Consider the following 11629-nt stretch of genomic DNA (forward strand, 5'->3'; position numbering starts at 1 on the left):
TCAATGTGTACTGCTTGGCAACTTTGGTCATACATGTGAACTATATCGAGTAGACTTTTTTTAAATTGAGTGAGGTGATGTTAAATGTCTTACTTTAGCTAAAAGCACTAGGTACAGACAGGCTTGTATAAAGGGCAGCTGACACGTACATTTTACAGTGTGTAGAAGTAAGATCTAATTAAGTGCCAATGTGCTCTCCAACAAGAACATTAAAATGAAGCTTGCCCTACTTTTTCTGTCCGGAGGTAAAAGTGTTCAAGCAAGCAGAAAGATTTTTTTTTTTCTGCTGTGGGCTTCTTGTTATTAGAATCACATTCATGTTTTGTATTCTCACACATTTCTTATCCTATTTGACACTGTGGGCTCCAGAGCGAAGTGCGGAACGGCCTTTCAAGTGTGAGGCAAACACGTGCAGCCATAACGTCCCATTGCTTTCTTTGACATTAATTGTACATGAGTAAATGGCTCAACTGCCTCCCCCTCAGTATGGAGGAATAAATATATGCTTCCACATTTATATATTAGAGTTTGCCTAGCGATTTGAAGATGAAATAATTAAACCAGAAAGTTGGACAGCTCTGCTAAATATACTGTAAATAACCCCTGGATGTGTACTGACAGAAACGTCTTACACTTGAATTAATTAGAACTTATTGCCCTAGTCCTATTTTCTCTACCATTGGTCTTCAATATGCAGTCTTGGGAGGATGCTATGATTGCATATGTTCTCATAATTGTAGGCAATTAAGACTTTATTTAAATGTTAAGATCTCACGTAATAGATCAGTAACCCCATTTACACTATGCAACTTAATATACTGATCATACTGGATTTTTAAAAAGCAAAGTAAACAGCCTATAATGGAAGCTATCTGTCACTTATATTTCTGAAAATGTTCTCATTTGAAGGACAATTATTTTGATTTATGGCACTGGAAGAGAGAGGTTGAACTTTTTGTTCATAGGCCATATAATAACGTTTGACCAATGTTAAAACATGACACCTTGTTAAAAACCTTTTTTCAATCTTTGAATAATATCTAAAATGTTTTTTAAATAAATAGTTTTCTTTTTCAGCAAAAAGTAAATATTTATGCTAATCTGATGCCGTGAGAGCAATGTTGGCCACTCTGCTTAGGAAATGGTCCTGTCTCTTTAAATATTCTTGCAGTAATTCCTTGAACATGCATATGGCCATAAAAAAGAGATAAAGCTTGAAGTCATCCACACAAACACAGGCATTTTGAATTATACAGCAGCAGCTTCCTGTATTTTACACCTGCAGAGAGGGAGGGAGGCTCAGCCAGTCCAGAAGACAGATCCTGACTAGAAGAGCAACAACAAGTTCCCTGCATCTCTGCTTTTATTTTATTTTTCAGTTCTTTTTCCCTGCATTGGTCTTACATCTGTTGTTTCTAACTAAGAATGCTATTGCACATCTTGTGTGTAGTGTGGTTGTCATCTGTCATTTTTCTGCAAGGCAGGTAAGAACCAATTTGTTGCAGTGTATCAACCTTCCTAAAGTTATTTCTAAGAGAAATATTTGCTGTTTGGATAGCCATTGTAATGTAAATGCATGTTTGTTTGACAGTGTCATTATTATATTCAGAAAATATTTGCCATTGACAATATATAATTATTAATAATAAAACATTATGTTGACCCATACAGTAATGTTGACCCATAGCACGTCAACATTACTGTTCTAAAGTGAGCTGCATTCATTATTTAGTGATCTAGAATTAAAAGACAACCATTAAGTACAATTTAAAAAAAATGTAAAATGCAGGATTATGCAGACAAAAAAAGGTTTTGCTTGATTTTAAGTGATGAGACGTGCCAAAATCATTTCACAGATTCAATCATTTTAACTGAGTCTTTGTATAAAGACGTTTGAACACAATACAATATAAATCTAATCTGAACACTGTTACAGTATATAACACATGTATTTACAATTACAATGCACGTGATGCCAACTAGTAGGCTAAAACACTAGCTACAATGATAAATATTAGGCATCCTTAGTACAAATTAGATCAAACCTTTCCGAAAGGAAAAAATTATAGTAAATACTAAGTTAAGAAAATATCATCCAGAGTTGGTTGTCCTGTCACCTGTCAGGTCTGTGCTCTGTAAGGAGATGAAGCTCCCCAGCAGAGCAGCCAAGCCCCCCTCTCCATCTGACTTTCTGGACAAACTGATGGGACGCACATCTGGCTATGATGCACGCATCAGACCAAACTTCAAAGGTAACGCGCTGTAGGACAGGTGTGGGAAAGTGCGATTTTGCATAACAATCTAAGCAATGAAGCAGCACAAATCATTCACAGATGTGTTGAAAGGAAGAAGTGCCACAGGAGCCTTGTTTTCTTGTCATGAGTTGTAACTGTTTTTATGCTGACCCACAGCCTTAGGTTAGACTTCTCTTTCAGATTTGTCAGAAATGTACACGTACCCTTGTATTTTACCCCACAAGCCCATTTCAGTCCAATCTTGATCTCGCGTCGTGAGTGAAGCCAGCAGATTCTCTCTGACATTCTTCCCCCTCAGCCTCTGGGGTCACATATCATTTATATTTCATACTTGCTCAACATCCTTGTCAGTGCATGCTGGGTAAATCCCAGCTGATTATCTATAAATACACTAATGTAACCAAAGGAGAATCAATAAATTATTGCCTCTCAGGAAATGAGTCCTTGAAATATTTAAAGTTTCGGCGGTCGACAGATGGACTACACTAATGTGAGCGTTCTGGAAATGACAACACAATTTCATGCTGGTTATGTAAGATATGTCTATTTATCAGGACATAGCATAGTACATAATGAAGAGAGCAAGCAGATGTTATTTTGCCAGAACGCTCTGCCCTTTACCGGCTTCAATACTTCATGCGGTCTCCTCTGAAAACATCATCAGTGGTATTTAAGAAACCCTTTTTGACTATAATGTGTGATGACAATCTGCTTCTGTCAGGTCCTCCTATCAATGTCACCTGTAACATCTTCATCAACAGCTTTGGATCCATCACTGAAACAACTATGGTGAGAATCTTCTTTATAATCCTCAGTGGTCACACTTTGTTTGGGTGATCTAATGGTGACAAAAATGTGATTATCTGGAAGATGCATCAGATAAACATGTGAACATCTGCTTTTATCATCTGGTTTTTGGGCCAATCAAGCGTGGACTATCTAAATACAGTGTTAAGAAAATATCATACATTTTTGACTATTTGTGTTCACTGTGACTGTTAAGTGGCAATTCTGGTCCTCAGACCAGTGTACATTGTAGTTATCTTAAAGATATCAAATTTAGTAGAGTCTTATAATATGGACATCTAGTAAAATCAAGGTTTCACACTTTATTTCAGCAACAAATTGCACTTTATTATCTCTTGGCTTCTGTCTTACTCATCTTACACTATCAGGTTTTAGATGAAGTAGACCTGTTGTTCTTCCACATAACTGCTGCTTGCACCACTGGTAAGCTTCTGAAGAGGGTAGTTAGGGAAAGAGAGGTTTTAAACATTATCCTCTAAGGACTTTGACAGGAAAGACCGTAACAGTGATGCCTAAAAAAAGGTGTCTGTAGCAGCCATGTTATCGTTCATTATCAATTTCATATTATTGTCTCTGTTGTAATAGTAAACATGCGCCATTGATTCTGTCACAGAAGTTAAGTATCATGTTTCAACAGTGGTGGAAGAAGTACTCTTATACTAAAAAAATGTAGCAATAGTAGTACTTAGTAGTAGTACTTAGTAAAAGTAGCAATACCACAGTATAGAAATAATCTGTTACATATAAAAGTCCTGCATTTAAAAATTTACTTACATAAAAGTACATAAGTATAAGCAACCAAATATGCCTGGTCATTGGGCAGAATGGCCCATTTCATTATTAGATTTTAATTATTGATGCATCCGTGTGTAAACATCACTTTGCAGCTGGTAAAGATGGGGCTAATTTAAACTATATACTGCTGGATAGCTTAATCTATAATAATATGTCAACATTTATGTGTTGATTTTATTTTGTAATAATATAATCAACAATAATATTACACTAATAAAGAAATATAAGTAATTAAAGAGTAAAAAAATAAGATATTTGTTATTTTATTTAGAGATATTAATGTGCTTAAAAGAAGCCTCAGCTGGTTTAACAATGCAAGGATGTCCGAGCAGGTTAATCCTCATTTATCAGATGCATCAGGGTCTCTGTTCCTCATTCATCTGAAGTGCTTCTGGCTCTTCTCCCTCTCTTTGGAGAGGCCATTTGGAGCATGTTTCATGAAGCCTAAACATACTGTCATTAGATTATGACTAATTAATGACACCATCTTGTGATTTCATTACATAATGTCAGCTTTCATTTTCATATCTGTGTGTCTCTGTCAAACAACAGGGAAATCCTTTAGTTGTGCAGCCCATGGAGAGTGTTCGGGGACGGTCTTGTTTCCTGTTTTGTTTTGTTTTTATTCAAGTTAAGAGTTTGGAAGGCTCATGCTTTCCTAAAATACCTCTAGGGAGAGTCATCAATTTTTAAATTATGAAATTGTAAGTGGAGTTTTCTGTCATTCATGTTATGAGCACTTAAGTCTGTTGGCCAGTGTTTATTTATTTATTTATGCTTACACAGAGTTTGCGTGGGCACAGTGCTCCTCGCCTGCTGAGAGACGCTGCAGGGTCATTTATTTCATCCCCTATCACAATTTCTTTTTAAATGACACCATACTTAGATGCATAGCCATATGCAAATATACAAAACACAAGCAAATTAGGAAAACATCTTCACTAAGACATAGCTACAAATACATCAAACATTCATGTATATGTGTTGTGAAATTGGTGATGTTTTCTGTTGCGTCTATTTGCATTTGTTTTCCTTATTTGCAGTGTGTTGAGCTCTCAGGTCCACCTAATCAAATCTTAATATGATATCTAGTATGGCACTATTGCCTTGTGGATCTTTTGTTTCAGTCATTTATACCTATAACAATTTTTATTTATTTATCATGACTCACTTTCATACTTTAGGACTACCGGCTCAATGTATTTCTGCGACAGCAGTGGAATGACCCTCGACTGGCATATAAGGAGTATCCAGATGACTCTCTGGACCTGGACCCCTCAATGCTGGACTCCATTTGGAAACCTGACCTGTTCTTTGCAAATGAAAAGGGAGCAAACTTTCATGAGGTTACAACAGACAACAAACTGCTTCGGATATTCCAGAACGGAAATGTCCTCTACAGCATCAGGTGATCTGTTTTTTTTAATTTTTATTATTGCTAATCTGGCTGAATAATGCACCAGGATGTACCTTTTTTCAGACATTACAAATCCAGCTCCATGGTTTGTCAAGTCGCCAACTGAATATGAGTTGTAGTCTAAACCTTTATGGTCTAACAACATGTTTGTTTCACTCCAGTTCAGTTCAGTTGTCATTGTGTTGTCCAGCACCCACTGTGAATAATAACTGCAGGCTAAAACAGAATCACATCAGCAATGTGGCACTAGGGCAGTGGTGAAGTGTAGCGTAATGGTTTTCATTAGAATAGGAGAAAGATGAAGCAATGTTTGAAGCTCTATTAGCAGTTCTGTTTAACATGAACTAAATGAGCAGTTGTTTCTCTGGTTACTGAACCTTAATGTAACCCCTAAACTAAGGGGATCAAACTGAAATGACCACCTTAGCTACTTTAATATTCATTTTTAACAAAATAACAGGGTCATAAAGTTAGAAATTGTAAATAAAAAAGAAGAAAAAAAAAAGTCACTTACTCACATATGGCTAGCCACTACATCTACTGGAAGACACTGAATAAGGATAATTTCTCCTCTCTGCAGTATTGCTAATTTGTGTGAGATTCTTCACTTTGCCCTTGCTGTAATAAAGAGAAGAGGGGTCCTTAAAGCTATAGGCCTAGTGCGTAGTTTCTGTCGCCCCAATGAGAAATTCTAAGTAATGACAACAACACTGTCGGAGCACCCCCACCCCTCCTCCATGCAGTTGCTAACTTGGAGGATTAAAAAAACATGATGAACTACTCAGATGAGGTAATTATCTTGTAACGTTTTTGTCCTCTGTCTCCAAAGCTGACCACTGCTGTTGTTGTTTGTCAGCGGTGACGTAAAACGCGTCACTCAAGCTTCTGCGATCTAAAGTCGCCGTACGGCACTATTTTGTAAACATAGCCATACCGAGGAATACAGAGAGAGTTTTGTAGAACTGATAGGCTTAATTGGCTTTGTATTAACTAAGTTGGCAATGGCTAGACTGTAACGGACGTCAATTAATATAAAATAGTTGTGCACTATAGCTTTAAAAATGAGCAGCGAAATCATGCGAAATCAAGCTCATTTTAAGCTTATCTCTATGCATTGTGTTGGGGGGAAGCACACTCCTATTTTTACTGATTGTGCTGCTGTGTTTCTCAGCCCATTCAAGCCCTATATAAAGGCTGACATGTTGTCTGTAAGCACCTGTCAGTCCTTTGTGTGCAGTGGGATAGAGAAATGGAAAGGAGGACAGGTGTCAGAGAGGTTAGAGCTGCTTGATGTGACCTTTAATGTAGGGTGAGCGCGCAGAAAGGCTTTGAGTGACACATAAGCAGGAGACAGTAGGGCTGGCTATCGTCACTGATTTCCCGAATTGATTCGATTCTGATTCACAGGGTCTTGATTTGAATCGATTTCCGAGTCAAGTCCGAGTCGATTTGGGATATTTCAATTGCAAAACCAATTTTGCTTGGCTATGAAAGAGATTCTACAATTGAACAAGGTTCCCTCTAACCTGGTGCATTATCAAATGTTTCAATGATTACATTAAGAATTGACCCCAAAGCAGTTCCATTAATGTACTTTTTATTTAACATGAAGACACAACAACACAATAAAGTGCAGCTTTACAGACTCTTCAGTCAGTGAGTTATGAGTGACATTTCATTCAGATATCTTGAGGTCAATGGTCAAGGGTCCCCTTTTAAAATGGCCATGCCAGTTTTTCCCTGGCCAAAATGTAGCCTATCTTTGGAGCATTTATTTTAACCCTCTACCCGTCCAGTTGGTACCAATGGATTCCTTATGTCTTTTAGTTTCACATGACACAGACAGAGATCTGATTCTGGATTTTATGAATCGATATTGGATCATTCAAATGAAAATCAAATTTTTTTTTTAAACCCAGCCCTAGGAGACAGCGCTGTGGATTTTTGTGATGTGGGCTAGCTGGACATCCACTCATGGGTCAGCATGTGAGGGTATCACCTTTTTATTCTACGTGCCATTACGGTGTTGCTGTCTCTGTTTTCCAGGCTGACACTTACCCTCTCCTGTCCTATGGATCTAAAAAACTTCCCCATGGACAGCCAGAAGTGTACGATGCAGCTCGAAAGCTGTGAGTTCATCTTTCAAGGCAGGCTTTAAAACATTACATACAGATTTAGTCAGGAACGTATTGCATACCGTATACCTTCTCTCCATCTTTCTTCTAGTTGGCTACACTATGAATGATCTTATTTTTGAATGGCTGGATGTGGGAGCGGTTCAGGTGGCTGATGATCTGACGCTCCCTCAGTTTGTGCTGAAAGAGGAGAAAGGCCTGGGCTACTGCACCAAGCACTACAACACAGGTACATGACACATGACGACCCGCCGAGCAACATCCTCGATAGAAACTGCTCATCAACTTCTAATAAGACTGTCAGTTTGCACCTGTATCTCCTCCTGTGCTTAGGCAAATTCACCTGCATTGAGGTCAAATTCTACCTGGAGCGTCAAATGGGCTATTACCTGATCCAGATGTACATACCGAGCTTGCTCACCGTTATCCTGTCCTGGGTGTCGTTCTGGATCAACATGGATGCAGCTCCAGCCAGAGTGGGTCTGGGGATCACTACGGTGCTCACCATGACGACGCAGAGCTCGGGCTCCAGGGCCTCCCTACCAAAGGTCAGACCGTTTAGTAGAACATGCAAGTTAGTCATTGTTTGTTCTAAATTTTTGGATGACATCAGGGTAAATTGGTTGCTGGATTGAATACATACATATTTATATATGCAGTATATACTGTATGTGCATTGGACGTTTGAAATGTTTGATTATTACCTGTTGAATCGTTAGGAGAATGCTTTCATATATGCATATATATATGCATGATTTCAAGAAAGGGAAAGTTTAAAAAAGCTAATAAAATCTGAGAAATTAAACTCAGCCTAGGTTCGGGCAGGAGTTTAAAGATTTTGTATCACCCATTGATTCAGTCAATTCATTCAAATCCCAGATGTTATTGATGATGCACTGGGCTCTGATAGACCTTTTAAGGCCCAGGAATAGACAAGACTGCGTAAATGGTTTTAAAAATGCATTAGTGGAAGAAGTACACAGATCCTTTTACTTACATAAAAGTAGTAATACAACAATTTAAAAATACTTCACTAAATCTAAAAGTACACAACATTCGTTTTCAGACTGTTAAACTATTGTGTATATTATAACATACAGTATAATCACTTTATAAAATATGATACTTTGTAATTAAACTACCCAAAAGTATATAAAGCAGTTACAATTAGTTACAATTAAGTACTGCTTACATGTAAATAATATAATAATATAAAAAATATAACACTGGGACCATTCTACATAACAAGTATTTTACTTGTGATATAAAGTACATTTGGTTGCTAATATTTTTGTATTGTTACTTGAGTACATTTTTGAATCTAAGACTTTTACTTGTAATAGAGTATTTTTAAAGTGTAGTTTACTCCCAGTAAGTATTACTTCTTCCACCATCTAACATGAAGCTCTTGACAGAGTTTGTAATTCCATGTCTTTCATGTCACTGCCTGACATGGTATGAACGCTAATGTTAACTGAGTGATTTCACTGATTTGATTTGCACGGTGTCACAGGTGTCCTATGTGAAAGCCATAGACATCTGGATGGCGGTGTGTCTTCTTTTCGTGTTTGCTGCACTACTGGAGTATGCAGCCGTTAATTTTGTTTCACGCCAGCACAAGGAGTTCTTCAGACTGAGGAAGAAGCTCAAAGAGCAACAGCGGCAGAGTACTGTGAGTGCAACCCACCCACTCAGCCCCTCGGGCAGCTGTCACCTGCTATTCCCTGCGCCCAGCTATGCACGAGCTACACGACTTAGCTGCGTGGTGCACCCCAGCCGGGGAATGCAGACTGCACTGACCTGTAAAATTCAAGCCATCACCTTATTCCACTGTTCTCAACATATTGCTATCTCACATGGGGAGAAGAAAAATAGGGGAAACAAAATAGGCCAAACCACCTTTAAGTATTTCTTAAATGAAGCAGTGTGACAGCAGCTTAAGGATTTATGAATACCTTGTAATATTTATAACACAAAACATCTGCTTGAATCATTTGTACTTATTCATTTGTTGGGTTTACGCAATGCCACTGAAATTTGCTCTGACTACATCTTCAAGTGGTCTCATTTCACATTAATGTCAGACTTGTATTCACTTTGTAAGAAACAGATGATTGCTTGTTAATGAAGATTTGAAACACTCACGTAGTGCACTGTCATGGTTGCAAACAGTTGGATCAATGCAGTCTGTTTGATAATTACATTTATGTGCTGCTCATTCCCTCATCAGCAGGGAAGCAGTGACAGTAAGGTGAAAGGAAAAAACATGTCAGGCAACAATGCTCCTCATGGGAACGTAGCCCTGCAGTGCACTGCCTGTGCCAGGGTATGTATTCTCGCCTTGTTCAGTTTAACACCAGCCAATTACTGGCATCAGTGAAGTTGTGTGAGTCTCACTGAGAGCAGATGGTTATTTTGTGCTGTCTTTTCCTTCCAGGAAGAGGAGCTGGCACAGCAGGGTTTACTCTTTCAGAGTTTTGGACTTGCACTGTCAACAGGAAGTGCACCAGAAATGGATGCGACACCAGTCTTTGCCGATTTACCTCCTGGTTTAGGTTACTATGACATCCGCAGGCGCTTTGTGGATCGAGCAAAAAGGATTGACACCATCGCCCGAGCTCTTTTCCCCATGAGTTTCCTCATGTTTAATGTCCTCTACTGGCTTACCTACAAAGTTTTACGACATGAAGACCTTCTAGCCGCGCTGTGACAACACAATGACTGAGGACCATAAAGACACTGGGTACCTTTAATTCCGCTCTCTTCACTGAAACATTTACAGGCTGAGAGTCCTCAGCTGAGCCATGTAAGATGCATTGTGACTGCATGTCCAGTCCATGGCATGGAAGAGTCCATCCGTTTCTTTAAATTTTTAACACTTCCAAAGAAACACACTTTTTTCTCAACACTGCTTCTTTATAGATTACACCTCAATGTACAGTATGTGTGTACAGTCAGCATCTTAAGTATATCAACACACTCTTTTTTTTTTTTGGGGGGGGGGGGGTGTATGTATGTGCTGTGTCTGTTACTGTAGCCTCACTGTAGCACATTCTTACCAGGCGTACATTTTATTGTAATTTTACTAATGCCATGGTTAACAGTGTCCAAATATCACTTCAAGCAGGATTTATACTTTGAAACAGTAGCAACTCTGCTATGCTTTACAGGCCTGGGAAATGCATTTGTGAAAAATATTTAGTTTTTTTTCAGGGTGCAGAAATCCAAGATGGAATGCTATTTGTTATGACATGACAACTATTTATCTGTTTACATTTTGAATCCTCCAATAGGAAGTCTATCTGTAATAAAGACTGTAATAATCTGTTTTTGAAATGTGTTTCACTTAAATTCAGGTACAGTATTTAATGCCTAAATAAGTGAAGGATACATTGTCCAGAGATTTTTACATGCCACTGTTTTGTATGTTGATATACTGACATGGCACACATATAGCCAAAAATATATATGTAGGATATCTTTTTTATCATTATTTAACCTCAACCATCTCAGTGCATACTGGCCAGAGATTATCAAAGGTGCATGAGAACAGTTATCATAACATATTGATTAACTTGTACTAAATTCTCCTTAGGCCTGCACAATGGGTGTTGTATTGGTGTTTAACAAAGCCCAACTAAATTACACACTGAGAATACATTTTATCGGTTATTTTTATTTTTTTGTTGAAACAAATGTATCCCTGAACTTCTTTGTTGGTCAATATAAAATAAATGAATGCTTTAATTTGAAATACTAAATGCATCATTGTGTAACATTTCTTTCTTATATATGATGAGGTTTTTTTAAGTGATCTGTTAATTTTAACCCTGAAATGTAATATGAGAAAATGTGTTTTCCTCTGCAAATGTAACAGCATGCCAGGATCTAAACCAAAGCATTGCATTTAATTATCAGCTGTGCTACTCAAATCTTCAAACTATGAAATCCTCTAAGCCTAGAATCATCTAAACAGCACTGAACTAGCTTTCACTAGATTTGTCTTCCCTCCATTTACCTCTGTCACGGTTATTCTCAATCCTCACTCTACTTTCATTTGGTAAAAGTGACACTGCAATAACTGTCTATTGAACTGTTCCCATGATTTGCTCAATGTCTCACACTGTTTTGGGTTTTTTACCATATTGCTAGATTAGCATTTATGTGTACACATGCTTGGAGTCTGGGGCCATCTCTAGAAACCTGGTCTATAAAATTAA

At 37.9% G+C, this 11629-nt stretch overlaps 1 protein-coding gene across 2 annotated transcripts; it reads left to right on the forward strand.

Moving 5' to 3' along the window:
- The first annotated feature begins 1151 nt into the window (after positions 1 to 1151).
- On the forward strand, positions 1152 to 11163 carry glra4b (glycine receptor, alpha 4b). 2 transcript variants are annotated; one of them, XM_039826374.1, is made up of 10 exons: positions 1152 to 1484; positions 2125 to 2252; positions 2977 to 3044; positions 5042 to 5265; positions 7321 to 7403; positions 7501 to 7638; positions 7743 to 7957; positions 8923 to 9081; positions 9640 to 9735; positions 9847 to 11163. In XM_039826374.1, exons 1-10 carry the CDS (start codon positions 1426 to 1428, stop codon positions 10117 to 10119), a joined length of 1443 nt encoding a protein of 480 aa, XP_039682308.1. In that variant the 5' UTR covers positions 1152 to 1425; the 3' UTR covers positions 10120 to 11163. The 2 variants fall into 2 exon arrangements, with proteins under 2 accessions (XP_039682308.1, XP_039682309.1); XM_039826375.1 differs by having other exon boundaries at positions 9643 to 9735.
- The last annotated feature ends 466 nt before the right edge of the window (positions 11164 to 11629 follow it).

The sequence above is a fragment of the Perca fluviatilis genome, chromosome 16 (assembly GCF_010015445.1).
Source record: "Perca fluviatilis chromosome 16, GENO_Pfluv_1.0, whole genome shotgun sequence".
NCBI lineage: Eukaryota > Metazoa > Chordata > Actinopteri > Perciformes > Percidae > Perca > Perca fluviatilis.